General features: G+C 47.4%; 2 protein-coding genes across 2 annotated transcripts; one reads left to right on the forward strand and one right to left on the reverse strand.

Moving 5' to 3' along the window:
* Window positions 1-2,787: 2,787 nt before the first annotated feature.
* On the forward strand, window positions 2,788-6,509 carry Thbd (thrombomodulin). The gene has a single exon (XM_021156407.3). The coding sequence runs from the start codon at window positions 3,016-3,018 to the stop codon at window positions 4,750-4,752; it is 1,737 nt and encodes a 578-aa protein (XP_021012066.1). The 5' UTR covers window positions 2,788-3,015; the 3' UTR covers window positions 4,753-6,509.
* Window positions 6,510-9,531: 3,022 nt separating this feature from the next.
* On the reverse strand, window positions 9,532-15,842 carry Sstr4 (somatostatin receptor 4). The gene has a single exon (XM_021156883.3). It carries the CDS (start codon window positions 15,243-15,245, stop codon window positions 14,088-14,090), a length of 1,158 nt encoding a protein of 385 aa, XP_021012542.1. The 5' UTR covers window positions 15,246-15,842; the 3' UTR covers window positions 9,532-14,087.
* Window positions 15,843-24,105: the final 8,263 nt, after the last annotated feature.

Below are 24,105 nucleotides of genomic sequence, written 5' to 3' on the forward strand. Positions count from 1 at the left end.
TCCCAGAAGTACGTTGGTCACTGAAACTGTATAAGGAGGTGGGGTGCGGGTTCTGGCTCCAACTCTCAGCCTAGTATTCTTGAATGCAAACTCCCTTTTGTGGCCATGGAATTGAGGCAAGGAATCCCTTCAGTGAGTAAGGGAACAGAAAGGAGCTCAGGCTTCTCTGAGCCTGTGGTGAGGAACACTGAAGAGAGTATGAGGATCCAAGTAGTATGGGCTGAGAAATGAGGGAGATTAGAAGCCAGAAGCAGTGTTGGGAGTCCAGTTGCCTCAACATCAAGTATTTATGTCAGGAACAGTGAAGTTTGAGAAAGGATGGGACAAGTAAGAAACTTCTCATTAGGAGACATTTTGTCATAAAATAACCACCGGAGATGGGTGTGGATAGTCCAAGCTGGCACAAACTAGTCATTTGGGAAGAGAGAAACTCAGTTGCAAAAAGGTCCCCAGTAGATTGGTCTGTAGGCAAGCCTGTGGTGCACTTTCTTGACTGATGATTGATGTGGATGGAACCATCTCCTTGTGGGAAGTGCCACTCTTGGGCTGGTTGGTCCTGGGTGATATAAGAAGACAAGCTGAGCAAACCATTGAGAAGCAAGGCAGAACACAGCATTTCACTATGGCCTCTGTGTCCGTTCCTGCCCTTAGGTTCACACCCTGACTCCTCTGGACAATAAACCTTAAGCAGGAAGATGAAACAAACTGCTCTCTCCCCAAGTTGCGTTTGGTCATGGTGTTTTATCACAGCCACAGAAACCCTAATTAAGGCAGTTGTCATATTGAAAAGTCCCCACGCAGGAGGGTAACCACCCTTTAATCCCATGCTCTCACAGCACTGAATAATCCCACCAGTTCACACTCTGCAGACAGTGCCTCTGGCCCATGCCCTGTTGTCTTCTACCTAGGGGATGTCCCTACTCTGGAACAGTGCCCCTGGAGGTCCCATCCCACATAAGAAAGCTGCCTCCTTCTCTAGAGGCTATCCCCATTGTCCAACCCTTAGTCATTCTTTTCTCTTTCCTAGGACGCAGGCATAGCTATATTCATTCCCATTTCCTCTGGAGTTTTCTTTACTGGAGAGCTGAGGCAGCTTTGATCCAATAAAGACAGCGTCAGTCAAGGGGGTGGTGGACTCTACAGGTCCCAGATCTGGCTTGACAGAGCCAGAGTCCCACATGGGCAAGCAGATGGAAGATGTTCCACCTGCTTCTTTTTACAATTTCAGTGCTTTCATTTCACCCTCTTGGCCACGCGTCCCTCTGCGCATGTTTTTCTCCACGTGAGGACACCGCAGCCTTCTGTTCTCATCTAAAGTCCGAGCTGTACTGAACCAGATAAGGTATTCATTTGTAAGCCATGGGAACTTCGCGAGGCTTCCCACAGACGAATTTCCTAACCTTCGGCTTTGCTCCAGGCAGCCTGAGCTGCTCCATGGCAGTTGTAGTAAGTAATGCTCTACTGTCCTTGGATTGGTCTAGAGTTCAACAGCACCGCCTCCTGGCAGTGGGGTGGAAGTGACTGCCACGGAGTGTAGGGCTCTCTCTCTCTCTCTCTCTCTCTCTCTCTCTCTCTCTCTCTCTCTCTCTCTCTCTCTCTCTCTCTCTCTCTCGTGTGTGTGTGTGTGTGTGTGTGTGTGTGTGTGTGTGTGTGCGCGCGCGCGCGCGTTTGGGGAATAGGCAGCTGAGAGAGATGGGGAGGAGGTGGCTAAGCTTTGATTTGAACACAGCCCTCCACATTCTTGGTGAGTGCTTAAGCATCTAAAAGTCTTAAGTGACAGTTTCCCTTCTGCCCCTCCCAGCTGCTGCCCCTCCCAGCTGCCCACAGGACACTCCTCTTCAATGCCCTTTGTGAGCAAACGGATTGTGTAGGCACCTCTATCTTTTGAGACTCTCAAATGACGATGGAAATGATCACATCAAAAGGAACCAAGTAGGCTCCATTGTAGCTCATATTGCCTCCTTTCGAAGCCCCCCCCCAGCGCCCCCCCCCGGCCAGTTTAATTGAGGGGTCTGAGATAGGCTTGGAGGAAAGCAAAACAAACCAGAACAAAACCAGAACAAAGGAACGCAACACACCTTCCCCAGAGGATTCTGCAGGAATTGAACTGAGAAAGGGGGTCACAATCTCTGAGGCCAGACAAAACTTGCGGACTTTCTCAAGCAACTAGATAGGGTCTGGCCTTGGCGATGCCTGCTCAGGAACGGAAGAGGAATGGAGACTGGAGAAGGGTTTGGGGTTATTAGACCACTCTCTCCTCTTGCTGCCCTAGTATTGTTTCCCCGGCTTCCTCCACGGTCATTTGGGACCTAAACCTCCGATTGTCAATGCAGCCAGGCTTCCTGAGTTTCTGCCTTGGATTTAGCTCACCTTTCTCAGAGTCTTGCAGGTCTCAGACACACCTCTACCGGACTTTTCTTTTCCCTGCCCCACCAACCGGACCATCTTCCAAACTTTGGTAGCATCTATGTGGAAGTGTGTGTGTGTGTGTGTGTACGTGTGCGTTCGCGTGTGAGTGTGTGTACGTGTGTAGAGGTTTAAACACAGGCTACCCGCGGGCTATACCGGAGAGTCTGGGGCAGGAACTGTCGTCTTGCTGACACAGTTCTGTTCTGTGGTGGCGCCTGCAGGCCACGCCCGAGGGCCTCCCAACGCTCAGACAGAGTTTTTAACTCATCACGCAGAGGTGATCCCAGGCTGGAGGGCGGGCACAAGGCGTCCGGAGAACCCAGTAATCCGAGAACGCAGCATCAGCCCTTCCCACCAGGCACTTCCTTCCTTTTCCCGAACGTGCAAAGAGGGAGGGCCGCGCATTTATAAACTGGAGCCTCAGAGGAGTGGCATGTCAGAGGCTGCCTCGCAGGGACTCCGAGCCTGGGCTAGAAACGTCTAGGTTGTGATAGAGGCTAGCTGCTGTCGCCGCAAGCATAGGGAAACCCCTCTGCCTGGACTGGGTGTCTGCACCAGCGCAGGGCCAGCGTTTCTCGGAGCTTGCACCGTGCACCCCTGGACAGCATGCTTGGGATTTTCTTTCTGGGTGTGCTGGCTCCAGCTAGCCTGGGGCTCTCCGCACTAGCCAAGCTGCAGCCCACAGTCAGTCAATGCGTGGAGCCTGAGTGCTTTGCCCTTTTCCAGGGCCCCGTGACCTTCCTCGATGCCAGCCAGGCCTGCCAGCGCCTGCAAGGACATTTGATGACAGTGCGCTCCTCAGTGGCTGCCGATGTCATCTCCCTTCTGCTGAGCGAGAGCAGTATGGACTCACGGCCCTGGATCGGTTTACAGCTCCCGCAGGGCTGTACCGACCCGGTGCATCTAGGGCCCCTACGAGGCTTTCAGTGGGTTACTGGCGATAACAACACCAGTTACAGCAGGTGGGCGCGGCCCGACGACCAGAGGGCTCCACTCTGCGGCCCGCTGTGCGTCACAGTCTCGACAGCAACTGAAGCTGCACCCGGCGAGCCGGCCTGGGAAGAGAAGCCATGCGAGACCGAGACCCAGGGTTTCCTCTGCGAGTTTTACTTCACAGCTTCCTGCAGGCCTCTGACGGTGAATACCCGCGATCCTGAGGCTGTCCACATCACTAGTACCTACAACACCCCGTTCGGGGTCCGCGGTGCGGACTTTCAAACGCTGCCGGTAGGCAGTTCAGCTGTGGTGGAGCCCCTTGGCTTGGAGCTGGTGTGCAGGGCCCCGCCCGGAACTTCAGAGGGACACTGGGCTTGGGAAGCGACAGGAGCCTGGAACTGCAGCGTGGAGAATGGTGGCTGTGAGTACTTGTGCAATAGGAGCACGAATGAACCCAGATGCCTCTGTCCCAGAGACATGGACCTGCAGGCCGATGGACGTTCTTGTGCAAGACCTGTGGTTCAATCGTGCAACGAACTCTGCGAGCATTTTTGCGTCAGCAACGCTGAAGTGCCAGGCTCTTACTCCTGTATGTGTGAGACAGGGTACCAGTTGGCTGCAGACGGACACCGGTGCGAGGACGTGGATGACTGTAAGCAGGGGCCCAATCCATGTCCCCAGCTCTGTGTTAACACCAAGGGCGGCTTCGAATGTTTCTGCTATGATGGCTATGAGTTGGTGGATGGAGAGTGCGTGGAGCTCCTGGATCCGTGTTTCGGATCTAACTGCGAGTTTCAGTGCCAGCCAGTGAGCCCCACGGACTACCGTTGCATCTGTGCTCCGGGCTTCGCACCCAAGCCGGATGAACCGCACAAGTGCGAAATGTTCTGCAATGAAACTTCGTGCCCAGCAGACTGTGACCCTAACTCTCCTACTGTTTGTGAATGCCCTGAAGGCTTCATCCTGGACGAGGGTTCCGTATGCACGGACATTGATGAGTGCAGTGAAGGCACTGAATGCTTCCCCAGTGAATGTCGAAACTTACCTGGCTCCTATGAGTGCATCTGCGGGCCTGACACAGCCCTTGCTGGTCAGATTAGCAAGGACTGTGACCCCACCCCTGTTAGGGAAGACACCAAGGAAGAGGAGGGCTCTGGGGAGCCTCCAGTCAGCCCTACGCCAGGCTCTCCGACAGGTCCCCCTTCTGCAAGGCCAGTGCACTCTGGCGTGCTCATTGGCATTTCCATTGCCAGCCTGTCCCTGGTGGTGGCGCTTTTGGCGCTTCTCTGTCACCTGCGCAAGAAGCAGGGCGCTGCTCGCGCAGAGCTGGAGTACAAGTGCGCATCTTCCGCAAAGGAGGTAGTGCTGCAGCACGTGAGGACTGATCGGACTCTGCAGAAGTTCTGAGGGATTTGTTCCAGAGACCCAGGTGGCTTTTGTCTTTCCGGGCTCTGTACCTCTCCTCTCCTCTCTCTCTCTCTTCAGCCTTCCAGCTGTGTTCTCTGGCAACTTAAAAGCACCCTGGCTGGTATAATAACCAGAGAAGAGCCCATCCTCTCAGGATAAGCGAGGGTAGGGAGGACTTGAAGCAGGACAGCCCAGTTTCTTCCAAGTAGATACTGGACAACTGGGCGGAGGTGGCAAATACAGCGGAGATCCCAGAGTACCCCAGTCCCTTGCCTCACCTCTGAGTGCAGGATGTGTGGGTGCTGCTGATCTGTAGGCTTGAAGGCAAACTTTGACTCCATGGACTGGAGATGACCCAGATATTTATTATTTTTTAAAGTATTTACTATTTTCTTTCCTTCAGTTTTCTTCTGCTTGTAAGTCTCCAGCCCCCCACCACTTTTTCTGTCCCTCCATCCCCCACCCCCAGTCATTCTCCTCCCCAAACCTGATCATAACTTTGCCCTTACCATTGTCTCCAAACTCTCATGTGAAACAGAAAAGAAACACTAAAAGCAGAAAACATTCTTTTTCACTGGCTTTGGGTATTTAGTCAGAAAGTTCAGGTAACCAAAGCAAAAGAATTTTAACAAAAGTTAAAATATTTCAGCTGAACACTAACTAGTCAATAGTGCTGGAATGTCACAGAAAATAAACTCAAGGAAGTAGGTTTTTTTTTTTTATTTTGAAATCTTTGTTTTTGAAAGGGTGAGCCTGGGTTTTATGATTGTTGCTGTTGTTTTGAATGAGAATGACAAAAGAGGTCATTATTATTAAGATTTTTATGCAGGCTTTACAGTGTTATTAATTTTTGACAGTGTTCAAAATGTGCAGAGCATCCTTTGTCCAACCCTTTGACATGACAATAGGACATTGCTCTCTTCAGACATATTGGGCCACATTCATAGCTTTCCAAGGGTGTATGTGGTCCTGCCTCAACATATCAGAGACTGACAGATGGAAGCACCTTCCAGGAAAGCTTGAGTTGTATGCTTCATGCCGAGCTGACTCTCAACTGTGCTTGCCCCTTGTAGTCCCGAAATACAAGCAATGTGCTGCTTAGGGAAACATGGAAACTTGGGAATGGAGTCTGGGGGTGCTTAGATGGGGCTTTCTTTTAATGAGACTCTTGGACAATGTCTTGTAATTCAGAGGGATCTAGCCTTGCCCACTGGCCTGTACATAAGAATTGGGACCTCCCTTGGGATCTGGCTAGAATTGCAAAATCCTAACCCCCACCCCTACCCCACCCCAGTGTGCCAGTTCCTAAGAATCTGCATTTTGACAACATCCACAGGGACATTGTCCAGTCATTTCAGGACAACTGGTCTTAAGAGTTTCCAACCTTTGGAGAATATTTAAATGTCGGTTAATAATAAGTAGCAGGCCATGTGAAGGCCATTTATTATCAAGAAACTGAGGAATTTTCTCTGCATAGCTTTGCTTTCTGGATAAAATAAAGTGAGAAGGTACACACCTCTAGATAGTGCCACACAGAGCCCAGAAGGGTTTTGTTTTAAGTAAGCTAGGAATGAGTTCATATGTTAGTGTAAGGAACAAATGTATTATATGTGTATCTTTTGTAAAGAAAGGTTTTTCTTTACTGTTTTGTAAGCTCAGCATATTTGTACATATTTATTTATTGGAGTTTCGCTAGAACACAAGCAAAGCCTTTGCTTATGACGTCACATGTACAAAATAAATAGATGACAATGTGCTGATGGATGTCTCATCTCCTTCCTCTCTCTTCTCCAAGTCCCTTCACTTTTTAAACCTTATTTTATACACACAAACAATGCTACTCCAGGAGATACATTACAGGCTGGCCTGCACCTTACCACCTGCCAGCAACAGTCTCTGACTTTATCTTCCAAGAGGAGGTTATTTTCCATGTAACAGGAGTTTGTATTTTTATATGTGCAGATATTTTTTTTATGTGTAATGACCATAGCAACTTCATACTGGAGGCCTCATGTCTGTGTTTTCAGACACACTCTGGGATCTGAGGAATCTTTGGCCTCCTAGCTGAGGGTTGTTCATTCTGTGTGTGCTTCAATATTCCCTGTTATCTGACATTCGAAACTCAAGTTGTCATGAGAGGTCTATGGCTTGGATTCATGTATTATTTCTGAACGCCAAGGTGTCATTTTCATATGTTGTGAAACCATCATCGTTCCTGCTGGCAATGATAAGCATTACTGTCTTCGTGACACTGGTCTCTTGGACCCCCCCCTTTTTTTCGGAATGGTTGAGCTGTCTGAATTTTACATATTGGAATATGAAAATTTCCATGAGGCAAACATGAGAAAAGACAGTTAAATATGACAATCAGATAATTTTAGAATCTAGATATGGCAGAGATTCTCAGTGTTGGCATGAAGTGTTACCATGGGAAGATATAGGAGTGTGTGTGTGTGTGTGTGTGTGTGTGTATGTGTGTGTGTATGTTGGGGCTATGGCTGCATGCTTGTGCATTCACCCCTGTAGGCACCTGCAGAGGTCCTAAGTCAACATCAGGATGTCTTCCTAAATTGCTTCTCCGTTTTATTTATTTTACTTTATTGAAACAGGACCTCCCATTGAATCTGGATCTCACTATCTTCAGGTAGACGAGTCCCTCAGGCTCTGTCTCTCTCCCTTATTTCTTAGCACTGGCACTGCAGGTGAATACCACTGTTTCAGGCTTTTATGTGGAGTTGGGGGAATGTTAACTCAGGTCCTCATACTTGTGCAACAAGGCGCTTTGTCTTGACCCCACTGATGGAGATTTCATCATGCATCCTAGTGATCTGCGAGAAGCAAGGTGAAACCAAATGGATGGTTCTGAGAGTGCAGAGGGAAGGGGGAGTATCCTTAGTGCTGCAGGTGTTGGGATCAGAAAATGTTCAGAAAGAGAATAGAAACGTCTAGACTATTTACACATTCCTAAAAAAGAAACCTTCAGTTTGTCCTGTTAGCAGCCAGCAGAGATAACGTGGGCTGGGACTATCACAGAAGTCTTGATCTGATCTCATCCTGATTCTTGGGTTTACCTTACCACTCCTGTTTGATTGGGAGTCAACCGTACTACCTCTGTGTGGTTGGTTGCACAAGGAGTAAAAAGAAGAGCAAGCAGTTTCTGGCATGTGGTACATGCTTAATAACTGTTAGCCTGTGAGACACTACCTTAGTAGATGCTTATATGAATAAGAAAAGGTTACATTAGAATGGGGAACATCATGGAAGCAAATGCAAGCCAGTGAAGAATGACCTTTAAGGGTATACAGCTGCTGGGCAGTGGTGGCACACACCTTTAATCCCGGCACTTGGGAGGCAGAGACAGGTAGATTTCTGAGTTCGAGGTCAGCCTGGTCTACAAAGTGAGTTCCAGACCAGCCAGGACTACACAGAGAAACTCTGTCTCTGATAAAAGAAAAAAGAAAAAAAAGGGGGGGGGGATGTTATACAGCCACTTTGCAAGGGTGCTATTGGCCCCGAGGGAACTGTGGGGGTGGAATTTGTGGTGCTAGTTACAGTTTAAAGAGAGAGATGTTTGCAGGGCAAGAGTGAACCTGCAGGACCTGGGAAATTCAAGCCTCATCTCCTCTAGGTCACTCTCTGCTTATAAGTGTCATCAGTGGGATGGGGCTACAGAGATCTCTGTACATCACAGAGAGGAGAAATCATGCTTTCAGAGGACTAAGGAGAAACTGGCTCCAGTACAGAGGGTTGATGCCTCATGTGTGTGTGTGACACTGTGAGTAATCCTTTGTTATGGACAAGACCAGGATCCCTAATGCCATTCCTGTTCTTGGGCTAACAGTGGTGACTCTGCAATGTCAGTAAAACTTATTTTATAAATAACACAGGCTCTCTGAGGGTGGTACCCAGTAACATCTCCTGACCTTTGCCTGTAGTACATAGACTGACACAGGACACACCCAGATCTGCTTCACCCCCACCCCACCCCAAATAAATGCCTGGCTCAGCACTACCTTTTTGCTTCAAGTGGGTCCTTCCTTCTTTTTCTCTTGGTCAGCAGGTTCAGACATAAGCAAACAATTGATTTCCTTACTCCCGAAAAACAAAATATTGTTTTAACATTATACTCTAACAGAATCAAAATCTTTTTCAGCCTGTTTTGAAAGTGTGATTGCAAAACACAGAAGAGGCCATTGAGTCTGTTCCCTCACATCATGCCTACTCGAAATGGAATGGGGCAGACAGCCGAGGGCTTCAGGGATCTTGGGAAAAGCATCATAACTCAAAGCTGGGCTTTGTTCCTCTTGGGCCATAGGATGGGGATGTCTGTCTTTAAACCTCACCCTGAAGGAAATCTGTTGTGACAGGAGGTTATAAGATAGGGTCAGAACCCTGTCATGTGTTTGCGTGTTCACCAGCGGCCTCATGTCATCAGCATGGCCTTGGCTTCTGCCTCTCAAGCCTTTAAGCCTCAACTGTTAGAACACTTGGCTGGTGGAGCAGGGTGAGGTTTTTGTTCACACACACACACACACACACACACACACACACACACACACACAGAAAGGCAGAGACGGAGAGACAGAGAGGAGGGGAGCTTTGTGATGGCCATCCTCATCCCACTCCCCCTGTCACTCTGGCTCTGCTTGGGTTTAGTTACCTTGAGCACAAGACATCACCTTCCACAGATCCAGGCGCTCACTCTCATAACGGTAGCCCCTGCCCTCCCACTTTTATTAGAAGATACAGGAACCCAAGGAGCAAGCACCCTTTGGGGCTTTCAAGTTCTTGTGTCCCAGAACAAGAAACTTGGCAGGGACACACAGACCTGGTATAAGCTGAAAGAGTTTATTAAGGAAGAAAGCACTTCCAGGGAGGAAGTGGGCTGGATGGGAGAAAGGTCAGTAGCTCAGCGATGCCCACATTGTGTGTCAGAGATAGGAACATTGAGAGAAGGCTTTTTCTTTTCTTTTCTTTTTTCTTTTTTTAATTACACAGCCTGTGTTTGTTACAACCTCAGCTTTGGTGGGAGGAGTTACTTCCCTTAGTCAGTTTCTTTCACATGTTAATTTTGCCTTCCCTAGCCTACTCTCCTGAGAGCTGGAAGGGTAAGTACCTAGGTATACACCACAAACATCCAAGATTCTTTGTAGATGTTTAACTGCCATCAGTATTTCCCCTTCCTGCCCCCCCCCCCCAAAGGTGGTTCTGCAGAAATTCAGCACTGACACCAGGAGAAACTGAAGTTGGCTCAGATGGGCTAGAGGGAGATAGAGCTTTCATGACCTTCCAAAGCACAGGAAGCCACTTAAAGAAACTTAAACAGAGTGACACAAACCCAGTTCAATTGTCTTCATGCCAGCAGTTAGCAGGTAGTGGCAGACTGCAGCAAAGACAGAGTCTAGAGGAATATCCTTACTGTTCTTCCAGAAAGAAAGCATGGGTTCCTGACCTTTAAGGAAACCACACTCCTCCAACAGTTTATGTTCGGTATTCAAAAGGTTACCAAGTCCATAGGGAATTCACAACTTTGCCCAGGAACTTATTTAAAGCCCCAGTTTGTTTAGGAGGCTTCTGAAGTCCAGAACACTTCTTCCAAGTTTAGGACTAAAGGGCAGGGAGCAGCTGTCTGGGTCTCTCAGCTGAGTTCCCTCTGACAGTGGGAAGAATCCAGAGCTGGCAGAAAAGGAGCGGCCCCTAAAGATTTAGGGATAGACTCACCATAATTCTGCTTCCTGTCTTCCCCGTGGCCCACTTCTGTAGGCTACAGATCACAAAGAAAGCAATGAGGATAGAAACAGGGCCTCTCGTCAACTTCAGAATTATAACTGCATCACAGAACTGCATACGTGCAAAGGGTGAATTTTATCCTGTGCAAGTGATGCTTTCATCAAAACAGAAGAAGAGATGTCACTGCCTGCACAAAGTGACTAAAGAAAAGCCAATTTGAATAATAGCACACAGAGAAGCCTTCACACCACCCTAGTCTCTCCTCCTCAGTGTCCCAGGAACACTTGCTGTAAAAGCAGGGCTGATTCTATTGCATTAGCTCATGGGTGCCAAATTCCTTCTTTGAATAGTGTGTGTGTGTGTGTGTGTGTGTGTGTGTGTGTGTGTGTGAGAGAGAGAGAGAGAGAGACAGAGAGAGAGAGAGAGAGAGAGAGTCAGTCTACTCACTCATGTGAGAGCACATGCACGTTTTTTTGGACTTTGCACATGCAAACACTCTACCATAAAGGTACATCTCTAGTCATGGTATTAGCTTAGCTTTGAATTGAATCACACCTTTGTTTGTATGGTTATTTAATTAATAGCCATCTTTGCCAATTATTTCCAGGTTCCATACTGTACAGACTCACCATGTTGTCTGGAAGCTGGTTGAATCACTGAAAGAAACCCTTAGCGCCCTGTCACTGAATACACACATATCCCAGCACATGGACCCACGGAACAGAATTTTGGGCCACAGTGCTGACTAACACAGTAGAGTTGTCTCAGCAAACACAGCTTCAGGATTATGACATCTGTGCTCACAGGTTCTCCTATCAGACAAGTGTTTCAAAGTCCAATTTTTCTGCATTCAGAAACAACAGACACAACAGAAGAGCTAGGAACTCAAGCCTTCCACTTATACATATATTAAGAGTGGGCAAATCAGGATGCAAAATGAATAAATAAGTTAATTAATGGAGAAAAGAAAAAGAGTGGGAAACTGAGGTGAGAAAGCCAAAATTACTTCTCTTGGGCTAGCTAAAGCTAATGTTTTCTGTTATTATTGGTGACTTTTCCAGCTTGAAGCTATTAGCCTTTCAGCCATGATTAATCTCTGTTAAAAGCTTGCATTTTAAAAAAAAATGGAATTTGTCTTTTTCCAACGAACAAACATGTCTTGGGGCCCGGGTGAGTCATTAGAAGGCTGAAAACATAAACTCCAGACTCACTCAAACTACTGCAACTATTGCTAAGGCCAAAAGTTTCCACTATATGATCCTTGCAGTGAAGTTCAAAACTATCAGATATCTACTTTGCCAGGCACCAGGGACAAAGAAACAATTTAATAATAATAAAAAACAAAACAAAACAAAACTGCAAGAAGTTGCTGTTATAGACATAAGACCTATAGATGTGAAACTGACTTTTTCTGAATGCTCAGGGTGACTGTGAGAAGTAATGACTAGGTAGGAATGGTCTGTGCATGTGCGTGAGTATATTTGTATTCATGCTAGTGGAGACAAAGAGGTCAGCACTCTATTTAGAGCTTCCCAACCCATAGCCATGGCCTTTGATACAGAAGAGACCTGGCTATGCCGTTTTCTCATAGGTAAGTCAAGATCAATTGAGTAACAGACTCTGATGACTTCCACATACTCCTGCACCACCCTTGAGACACCCACAATCAATACCAGTTGTCACTATCAGGCCATCTAGCTGGCTGACTATTTCAGAAAGTGAGAATGCAACAGGTCTATGTCCACACACTAAACTTTCTCTTTTCTACTGCTACTGAGGAAGTTGGAATCTCCAGTCTTAGCTGCTAAGAGTCACCATGTGGGACTGGGGATATAGCTCAGTTGGTAGAGTGCCTGCCTAGCCTCCATGAGGCTCTGAGTTTTATCCCTAACATTGAACAGGCATGGTGCTGAACAAAATAATCCCAACACTCAGGGGGTAGAGGTAGGAGGATCCTAAGTTTTAAGTTCATCCTCGGCTACCATGTAGTGAATTGATGGCTAGCTGGTGTTACATGAGATCCTGTCTCAACAGCCACAGAACAACAATGGCTAAAACAACAGAAAACACTGGATCAACTAAAGAGTTGCCAAACAACAAGGATCAGTTGATTTTTTTTTTCCAGGCAAAAATTCTGAAGACCTGGCCTGAGTGACCTGCTTGGGTTTTAAGACATTTGTGCCTGGGACCAGAATTCAGCCTTCTTGTCCATTTCCCACATACCAGGCAGCTGCTACTGTCATACAAGTCATGGCTCTGGGCAAGAAGCCCAGAAAAAGGTCACCTCCTGCTTCTCCCAGGGTTTCAGAGATTGACTGTAACCCACAGGGTGGTGGAGCATTCCCTCAGGCCCCACTCTGCTTCCTAGTTCAGTCTGGATCCCCATTAGCCTCCCAACAGCTAGAACTCATGCTGACTGCCCTTGAAGACACAGAGCTATGTTTTCTAGGCTGATAGGATCCAGGTGTTTTCTTTTAAAGAACACTCTCCCTTGCCAGGCAGCTGTGGGGACTGCCCAGATGACTGCCCTGTGCCTCCTCCTCCCCCTCTTGACTTGTTGTTCTAGCACCACCAGCGATGGCTCAGTAGAACTCGGCAGGGCTTTTTTTTTTTTTTGCTGTATTGATCTGGGCTGTAATCAGCCACTTCTCACCCAAATGCTGCATAAGCTGGGTTCCCTCCACCGCTTTAGCCGAAGTAAAGCTCTTACAGGCTGTGAATCTTCCTCAGGGGAAGTATCACTGAAGCTGTGGTTAACTTACAAGGCACAGGAATGGCTTTTCACTGTGGTCATCATCTGATGTCAAAACAGAGTCTGTTTCCCCTCCACCTAGTTCTCTGGTCTTTTTCCTATACCTTCCCCCTCATAGCATAGCTCGGGTTTTAATGGAGTTTCATATTCCTGCAATCAGCGACAGGGGTGGAAAAAAATTGCAGCTGATGAGATTTTAATCCTTTCTGCCTTTGAATTCCTGACCAGAAGTTTTATGCCTTGCAAAACCGCCCCACATCATGCTTCTTTAAGTCTTTCACATTCACAGGAAGTCTCTACTGGCCCTTTGACAACTGGAAAACACTTGTAGAGTGACAGTGCAAGTGCCCTCGTCTGTTGCATAGACATCTCACTTAGCAACGAGAGCCTCAGACCGACAGAGAGGGAAACCACTTGGAGGTATCATATCTTCTCCCTTGTCTCACCATACACACTATGCTACCATACAGCAAAGAGCCTACACGGAGCACAGGCTCTGCCTACCTCAGCCTCCCAAGGGCTCTTTCAAGCAGTCACTGTCACAAGTCACACAAGGCTAGACACCCCTTTCTGACCACCACCTGCTTCCCACCTCTTGAAAACTTTTCCAGAGGCCCAGGAATGGATGGTACTTTAGCCCAAATCCCAGGGCAGTCCTACCCCCATGGAGGTGTCCTTGGAGTCAGTCCTAGGAGAGGGAGGGGCTAGCAGGAGTCCCGAGGCTCCTGGGGACAGCACACAGGCTGCAGAAAGGGCCTGGCTTAGTGAAAACAGGAGTTGTTCTTGAAGTTGCTGGCTTGAGAGAGTGGCGCAGACCTGTTTGCAGGTGAGGTGAGGGAGGGTAAAATGGTTTTCAGAAAGTAGTGGTCTTGGTGAAAGGGACTTGCTTGCAGCCAGGTTCTGCTTGCACGGGCTCCTGCTGGCAGGGCAGAGGAGGGCATATGCATCCTGCACCCCCTCTGCTTTTGAGAGCAGTGGCATAGTAGTCCAGGGGCTCTTCCTCAGCACCTCCAGTTGTTTCCAGGAGACAGCAGCGCAGGCACAGAACCCGCTGGAAAGAGCGCCGGAAGTTGTCAGAGAGGAAGCCATAGAGAATGGGGTTAGCACAGCTGTTGGCATAGCTCAGGATGAGGGACACATGGTTGACAGTGGCATCGAGGCTGGTGACAAACAGGTTCAGAAGCTGCACCACATAGAACGGCATCCAGCATAGCACAAAGACGGTCACCACCATTAGCACGAGCCTAGTGATCTTCTTCTCTGAGCGCCTCCGTTGTTGCCAGCCAGCCCGCAGGGCCACAGCACGCATCTTGCCCACAATAAGCAGGTAGCATAATCCGATGGCCAGAACCGGGAGTAGGAAGCCCAACAAAAAAGTATAGATCACAAAGACCGCAGACCAGGCCGGGTGAGGCCAGTGCAGGTTGCAAGCCACGGCCTCGCCCCCACGAGCTGGCCTGGTGTCAGCGAAGACTGCGATGGGCAGAGTGACCAGCAAGGATGCTAGCCACACTCCCAGGTTGATTAGCTTGGCCACGCTGGGCCGCCGGTAGGTGGCGGCGCGCAGAGGGTGCACAACAGCCACATAGCGGTCCACGCTGAGCACGGTGAGGCAGAAGACACTAGTGAACATGTTCAGGCCGTCCACGCTAAGCACTGCGCGGCACAGTACCGCCCCGAACGGCCAGTGGCGCAGGGCAGCCGCCGAGGCCACGAATGGCACGCTGAGCATGAAGAGCTCATCGGCGACGGCCAGGTTGAGTAGGTAGATGTTGGTGGCTGTCTTCATCTTGGCATAGCGTAGGATCACGAAGATGACCAGGGCGTTTCCCACCAGGCCCACCAGACACACGAGCGCATAGATGCACTGGATAGTGACCATGCCCGCTGTCCCTGTGCCGTCGGACCCCATCGCATCCTCCTCCTCCTCGTCCGGAGCCCAGCTGGCGTTGATCCCAGGGGTCCAGGTGGTGTCCTCGACCCCCGGAGGTAGAGTTGCCGGTGCGTTCATGTCTCGGGGTGCCCACCCCGTGCAGCGGAATGCGGTGGAGAGCAGCGGAGCGCTGAGCCAAGGACCAAGAGGCGGGCTGGGGTCGCGCGCGCACACGCTCGGCTCAGCCGCTCCGCCTAAGAAGTGCGCGGGGGCCCCGGAGCACCCGCCAATCCCTGCGCTGCCGCGCGTCCCTCGGCCGCGGGAGCTCCATTTGCCCGGCGCGCGCCCTTCCCTCCGCGCGCCCAACCTCAGGTGCCTTTGCCCGAAGAGCTCTTGTGGGCTTTTCTTACCTGAGCCACCTCTGCCCTGTTGCCAGTTTCGCTGGGCTATCAGAAACTTTACTTGGACCCCGTCCTACCTTGTGCCGCTAGATCTTCCCTCCCTCAGCTCTTCAGATCCTCTCTCCTTAGGATCCTGGTTCTCTCCGACTTGCTCGCTCACTACCTACAGTTTTCTGGGTATTAAAGTATCTGGATGGCCCCAGATTACCCCAAGCACCCAAGCACGCAGAGCCATCATCCCAGCACCTGACAGCCCTTCCCTGCTCTTTCAGTGTTCAGAAAGTCCTGTATCGTCCTTTAGCCCAGTCCAGGGATGAAGGAAACTGAAAGTCTCTACGGACATTTCTGTGAATTCCAGGTCGATAAGAGGCCAGAGGTGGAGGTGGGGGCCTGGGGTGTGTGTCTTGGATCTCTCCCTTTCTTCCTGCCGGCCCACCCTCCCTCACCCCAAACACTGGCCCCCTGAATCTTTTAAATGGAATCTGCATGGAATTAAGGTCCTCAGGAAATGGAGTGGTATTAGAACTAGAGATACTTTTAACCCCAAGATAACTAACCTCAGGCAAGTGAAATGGCTCAGGGATAAAAGTGCTTGCTCCTAAGTCTGGAGAACTGAATTTTATCCCTATGATCCACAAGAAAAGAAATTTGACCTCTATTTCGCACTGTGGCATGCATGCATCTGCCTCCCATCATTCATATATATACACACATGAGAGAGAGAGAGAGAGAGAGAGAGAGAGAGAGAGAGAGAGAGAGAGAGAGAGAGAGAGAGAGAATGCTAGTGGTGACATAAGTTTTTAATCCTGGCACTTGGGAGGCAGAGGCTAGCCTGGTCTACAGAGTGAGGTAGTCAGAGCTACACAGAGAAACCCTATCTCAAAAAACAAAACAAAGAAAAAAAAATAAAAGAGAAAAAGAAAGCAAATCCCTGTCTGGGACCAGGTGCTTAGAGTAAGTGGACTTCAGTGACAGAGAGACCTGCTAACTCCCACATGGCACTCACTCATGGAGGTTCCTGTCACAGAAAGAAAGATGGCTTGTCAGCCTGTGTCATCCATCCCTGCTTCCAAACTCACTGCTAGACATCAGCAGGGAACCCTCCACTTCTGCCCTAGATAAGCTGCTAAAGCAAGGCCCCAGAGAAGAGCTGGCCCTAAAGGGCATGACCCCTTTTGTGGTCACTCCTTAAATGTGCCTGCTTTTTCCTTTGGTCTTATTCCTATCAATGTCTCCATGGGAGGGACCTGGACCCTCACAAAGAAAAAAAGCAGAGCAAATGTTTAGGGGAAGGAGGTGTCCAGTGCTTTCTGTGTAACTCTGGACTCCGGAGAGACTCTTCAATAACTGTTCCCACAGATTACTTTTATTTCCAGGTCAAGCGTGTTGTCTGGCTGTCCCCCTCCCTGGACTCACCTTCTCCGAGGTCCCTTCACCTATTGAGCATTCAGTACTCTCTCTTCCTGGAATAGTCTTTCCTGGAGTTCTCCGGGTGAGCTTTTGGAATCTTTCGACTTCTTCCTCTAAAGTTCCTTCCTGGTACTTCCTGCCTCCATACTCTTTGCCTCAGGCTTTTCTAAACATGTGTCATGAATGAGGTTCAGGGACTGGTGGGGCCATCTGATCTTATTTTTTAAAAGTTGCTTCATGAACTGGTTGATGCCAAGAGGCCCTACCTACAGTATAGCACTGTTACAAAGGTCAAATCTCTTGTGGTTGTGCAAAAGGAAGTTGGGAAACCTGACTTTGTTTTGGTTTGCATATCTCATGTCTCCCATAGTCTGTGTCCCCTTGATGGTGACACTACTTTGCAGAATGGAAACTGGGAAGCAGAGCCTACTTAAGAAAAATAGGTCTCTTGGGGACATGTCTTTCAATTTAAAAGGAAATTATTATTTTCAGTTTCTAAGTGTTTATCTGTGCATATGTCTGAGCTACATGCTACCTGGTGCCTTGCAGAAGCCAGAGAGAGTGTTAGATCCTGAGGAACTGGAATTACAAACGGTTGTGAGCTGCCATGGGGATGCTGAGAATAGAGACACAGTCCTCTGTAAGAGCAGTCAATGTTCTTAACCAGTGAGCCATCTCTATAGCCTAGGTAGTGGTGGTGTGTGCCTGTGTTTTTAAAGATCATAATTGGCTCTTGTATTTTCCTGTCCATTTGCTTCCTGTCTGCCAACTGCCATGGCATTTTGCCTCAGTATAGAATCCGGGGCACAATAACTATGGACTAAAATTCCTCAAATCAAGTCAAAATAAATCTCTTCCAATGTACCTTGTCTATGGCAGTCATTTGGTGATAATGGCACGATAAACAGACAAGATGTCTGCTGTGGCCTTTGTTCCTTAAAGTCCAGAAACAGATCCCAAAGTTGAAGTTTTGATTTTGCTGATGGTACTGGGTGAGGGATGAAGTCTGTTCAAATTCTGGGCATTTATAGAACATACATGACATTATATTCCCCCCAAGCCCTTGCTTCATTACACCAGTGAATGATCTTGGGCAAGACATCTAATTTGAGTTATCACACCCTCCGCTGTAAATGGGCATCACCCTATCCCTTTTCCCCAGTATGCTGTTGTGTGTTCCAAGCAAGTTGACATACTTGAAGCTGTTAGAAGTCTGACATGGTGGGCATGGTGGCACATACCTGTAATTCCAACATTTGGAGGTAGAGGCAGGAGTATTAAGAGTTCAAGGTCAACCTGTATTGCATAGTAACTTCAAGACCAACCTGGATCTATGAGGTGCTATATCCTAAGAGCAACAACATGAAAAACCAATTACAACATGAAAGACATCTGACACTGAGAAATTCCATACATTCATTGCTATCATTATCACCAGAATAGCACAATAGACATTGTGTTAGTAAGCTTTTCGTTACTAAAACAAATACCCCAGATAAGCAGGGCTTTTTGTTTTGTTTTGTTTTGTTTTGTTTTGTTTTGTTTGTTTTGTTTTGTTTTGTTTTGTTTTGTTTTTGAGAAACATGGTTCATGTTGAAATTTCCATCACATTAATTGAGTACCTGGAAGAGGTATTGGCCAACTTGTTACTCTACCAGGAGAGGAGGTCTAGGGGAGCATTCATGCTGAGAAGCAGGGAAGAGGTGGGTTTGGGGGCTCTTCTGCTTCAGGAAGAGAAAAAGTTGCCTGCAGGCATAGTAGTCCAGAGGCTGCTCTGAGTGTCCAGATCCAGGGATCAAACAGGGAAAAGAGGGCATCACTTGCTACCAAGCTTCTTGGTAAATTCTATTAGGGAGTACCTTGTCTTCCCTCTCCATCCTTCCAATGTGGCTCTTTGGTAAGAAAAAATGAAGGCTGGAGATGTCTCAGAAGCCTCAGCCCATAGTCCAGGGATACTTGAAAGGCTTGTCTTCCAGACAAAAGTACCCAAGGGAAGGAAGGCTTAGCCTGCTCCTGAGAGCTGCTTCTGTAACTGGCTGATGAGCAAAATGGTCTGAAGTACTTTAATCTTCTCAGATTTGTTGTCAGCAGCTCTGCAGCTGCTCAGGTCAAGAGCCTAGTTTACCCAGCACCAAGTGCCTGGGATCCTCAGAAGAAATTCACAGACTACCTCACCACAAGGTGGAGAAAGTGCCTTCCAGTGTCACTGGAACTGCAGAGATGTCCTAGAGAGCAGAATTACAGGGTACCTCCATAGACCCAGTGTTCACACTAAGTGCCTTTTCAACCTCCTATAAGCATCCCTAACTCCAAATCTGACATCTACAATGCTTGCTCTAAAACTTGAAGCTTTTGAATGATGGCATAACAGAGGTAGGTAATTTCATAGCATGAGACTCTTTTAGGCACAAAATTCATTTTAAAATAGCATAATATTACCTCCAAGCTACCTGTGTGAGGTATATATGAAGCAAATAAGTTTTACATTTAGATTCGGGTCCTGTCTCATTATGTACATGCAAATATCCCCAAATTTGAGAACTATGCAGCTTTGAAACAAGCATCATGGACAAAAAATTATCAGGTTTCAACTTACTGGCTCCCTTCTGAAATCTTAGTCAATAAAAAGTTCTGGGGCACGAGGCTGGCTACGAGGGTCTATGGATTCTACCATCTACCCTTGTTAGCCAGGCTGTAGCCTCTCACATGACAAGTGAGAACACTGACAGAGGAGCTTGCAAATCCTGCTTGATAGCAGCCTGGCCTTGCAGCTTCTTGCAAAGAGCAGAATAGTTGGCAGGCAGATGCAGGGTCTTGATTCTGAATACCTGTATGGAAAATATGACCTTGAAGGCCTCTTACGATATTATTGCTGTTTTAAACAATTCCTTGCAGTGTAGCCTGGGCTAGCCTCAAACTCCTAACACTCCTGTCAGAGCCTCTTGAGTTCTAAGATTACAAATATGGGCTACCACAACCATCAGGTCAATGACTTTAAAAGAGTAACCCTGAGCCAGCCTGTTCATATCCCATTTACATCGCCATCCTCATCCCCAGCTTTGTGGCATAAAGTGCCAAGGATATCACACCATTGGTGTCACCAAGGGACTTTGCTGAGTCTCAAATGTGAGAGTGCTAACTTGAGTATAGCAGTGCATGACTGAAATCCCACCACATGTCAGGTTGAGATAGGAAGGTTGGCAAAAGTTAGAGCCAGACTGTGAGATTTTTTTTTTGTCTCAACAACTACAACAACAACCAAAACAAGCAAGAAAAGAAACCCAAATGTTCTTTGACCTTTCTTTTCCCTGGCTAGTTCACCTCTTCGGACTGGAGGTAAGCATTACAAAGAACTCAACCACAAAGAACCACATACTAAAGTTCTCTGCCAGATATACGTAGGATTCAGGACATAGAGAACAAACAAACAAACAAGAAAATGAATGTAAGTTTCTCAGACGTACAAAAATATTGGCTACATGATGAAATGGTAATATTTTGAATACGGAAGTAAATAAGTTGTATTACATAGTAATTTTTACCTGTTTATCTTTAAATTTTTGAAGGTTATTTTAGTCTCTCTCTCTCTCTCTCTCTCTCTCTCTCTCTCTCTCTCTCTCTTTCTCTCTCTCTGTGAGAGGTGGGCATGGGCACATGAGGTGCCTAAGCAGGACAGAAGAAGGTATTGTGTTCCCTGGATTTGAAATGCCCAATCAGGGTGCTGGGAATGGAGTCATGGCCCTCCCCAGAAGTGCTACTCATTCCTAACCATTGAATATCTCTCTGGCACCTCTTTAACTTTTCATGATGTAGCTACTAGAATTTGACATTCCAACAGTGTTGGACTATACTCTACTTGCTATGCCTGTGGCTAAGGCCCACAATACAACATGCTCCTTAGGAGGGCAGTGAGGACCTTGAGGTTAAGAGTGGAGCTTTTACTGTTTACAAATGTTCTGTTACAGCACCAGCCTAAATACTCATCAACAACTGTGTGGGCAGAGAAAACGCTCTCTATGTGCATTGTGAACTTTTATTCAGCCAAACAGAGGGAAATCGTCAACTGCAGAAAAAGAAATGCAACCAACGATCACTGTGTTAACTGAATAAGCCGGGCTTAAAAAGACAAATACCAAGCATTTTCTACTTTATGTGGAATCTACATTTTAAAAGAAAGACATCAACACAGTAGAGGCAGTATTGGGGAAGACCAGTTTGCTCAGGGAGGAGCAAGAACAGATTATAAAGGGGTGCTATCATCAAAGTACATTACAAACATGTATGAAACCCACTCCTCTGTACAGTTACTACTACCAAAACCTAGAAGATACTAGACTCTGAATCCCGTCTTGCACCTCCCAAACCCTGCTGCCTCCTTCTCCTTGTGGGTAGATCTTTCCTGTTTTTAACATGGCAATTTACATATGTGCATTCTCACATTGGCTTCCTTCCTGGGACCCCAGATTGCAGGGTGGGTATGGGGTTCAACTCTGACCAAGGAGGTAAGTGAACCATCTGTAGGGGCAGGGAAGGTTTGGCCTTTCTCTCACAGAGATATATGCTGCTTGGAGTTGCTGTAGTTGTCTGGGACTGTGACCATTGAGATGGCCAGTGATCTGAGAATGGAGGGTTAGAGAGAAACTAGAGGGCTTGATAACAGTGAGACGTAAAAAATGTCCAACTTAGTTGGTGCCATTGACTTCTGCCTGTGGAAAACATTAGCCATTCTCATTTCACTATGTTTAGTTTTGATTTTGGTTGCATGAAGGCTAAAGCTTTCTGGTACACTTACCTCTTCAAGCCCCTGCTCTCTCATCCTAAGAGCCCCAGAATTTTTATCTTGTCTAATGAGTCAATATGATAATAATGGTAGAAGACATTTCTGTCACATTGTGTGGTCCACCCTGTTTAGAAGAGGCGACTCACCTAGCACACACAAATGCTCAGCACAGAATTCAGAACCTACACCATCTCAAACTCAACATCTCCTGCTCAGACTGTAGACTCAGAGGGAAACTGTGCTCTCAGCTCGTCACAGGGAATGTCTGTGTGTTCTGGGGGTTGGGGTACCCTTTCCCATCCTCCTCCCACAGCTCCAGGAAGAAAATTACAGAGATGTGTGAAGATTGATTTCAGCACTATGTGAGCTTTGGACATTCAGATTCTCTCACAATCAGATGATGTCAGAGGCAGTGCGTGGAACATGTTGCCTTTCCAGTGTTCAGGATGCAATGATCATGTTTAAAAATAGATTCAGTAAAGTTCCTGAAGCTCTGCCTGAAAGCTGGGGGAGCTCAGCAATGGGAGTTTTATCTTGCTAGTCACCAATCCTGTCAATTCTCTCTGCCCGATTTAGCAGCTCAAATCACTAGCCTATTCCTTACCCCTGCCAGCAACTGTGAAAGGCTGCCTTGACTGCTTGCCTTCCTAGGAAGCTGACAGCTTTGGTCATCACAATTTCAGGGCAGCTGGAAGAAAGCTGGGCCAGAACAAGGGCTATATTACTCAGGGCACAGCTGACCTCCTGGCCTTCATCAGTCTCCTTCTCCCACCTCCCTTCCATCCCCTACAGTTTACAAAAGCCTCTTGAAGATGCCTACACATCAACATAGAGTAATCCTTAAGCTTGAGAAATCTTAATCTTCAAAAGGGCACATAGCAAGCCTGTCTAACCTTTGCTCTAGACAACAGATGCTATCTTTATTATCCTTCTCAAAGAACACATTATCCTTTTGACCCCAGGGACCATATCTCTGTTTCTTAGAATCCTTGCTATGCAGATATCGCTGAAAAGGTAGCTCCATGCAAAGTTGGTAGTAGCTCAGCTTCAACAGGTGCATAGGCCTCAGATAATTGTCTCTCAGGGTATCCTGGGGTGGAAGGAAACTCCACTTCCACTGTGAATTAGGAGAGGATTCTGTACACCATTTCTTGCTCTTTGGGGAAGAGGAGAACCACACATCCTCTGTCAAATAGTAGAAGCATCTGAGCATCTTGTCCCAGCCCCTTGGAGTTGAGAGAGTCCCCTTTCCCACTGTTGAATAGCAGAGGGTTCTGTGGCTCTTGTTCCAGTCTTTTGAAGTGGGGAGGACGCCCATTCAGACTGTTCTGCTCACCTCCACTGCACTGTCTTGTGTTTTGCTAACTTGATACAAGAGAGTCATTTGGAAAGCAAAAACCATGCTTTAGAATGTGTCCCCACTAGACTGGCCTGTGGGCAAGCCTTCGGGGACACTTTCTGGATTGATGATTGATGATTGATGAGGGAGGGTCCAGACTACTATGGGTGGTGCTGCCCTGGGCAGGCACCTGTACAACTGGTCCTGACTTGTACAAGAAAGCAAATTGAACAAATCATAAGAATAAGGCAGGAAGGTGCACTCCCCCCATAGTTTATGTGTCAATTCCTCCCTTCAGTTCCTGTTCAAGATTCCCTGGACAATGGACTACACGCTGTAAGATGTAATAAGCTCCTCCTTCCCCAAGCTTCTTCAGATCATGGTGTTTTTATTACAGCAGTAGAAACCCCAACTAAGACAGCCACCATTCTCAGAATGTCCTCCCTGTTTGCATCTCCCCATGGCATCTCTCTGTATTTGTCACTTAGCCCAAACTACTTGGAGCCTTCCAAGTATTACCTCTCAGTGGTCCATCATAATTTTAGCAAAATATCCTCACAGGCCCAACTTCTGATGAGCAGGCAAGTGGATCTGCTCTGTTCAAATTGGATCCAGATGCCAGACCTAGTACAATGAGCTCTGGCCAAGTGCTAAATCCATTTAACATAGTCTGCTCAGCTTATGTGGCTAGATGGAGAAACAGAGACCCATATGATGAGGGCAGGGACACCAAGTCAGTGAAGAGTCGCTAAGCCAGCACTGACTGCTCAAGTGGAAGTGTCCTCATTACTACAAGTCATCTTTGAAATCTTCTTATAAGTCACTCACATTAACAAAGTCACCAAAGGCCAGGCCTAGTGGCATATACCTGTAATCTAGCACTGTAGAAGTTGGGGCAGCATCCAGGCTGTCTCAAAGAATCAAAAAACAAAACAAAGTAAAACAAAACAGAAAACAAAAACACAAAGTAATGATAAGTAAATAAATGACAATAAAATAATTGTAGGCAAATATAATTAAAATAATTTCAGCAGAAAACATTTTCAGCCGTAAAACTATTTAAAACTC

This window comes from Mus caroli, unplaced genomic scaffold (assembly GCF_978045245.1).
Source record: "Mus caroli unplaced genomic scaffold, Mus_caroli_1 scaffold_2, whole genome shotgun sequence".
Lineage (NCBI taxonomy): Eukaryota > Metazoa > Chordata > Mammalia > Rodentia > Muridae > Mus > Mus caroli.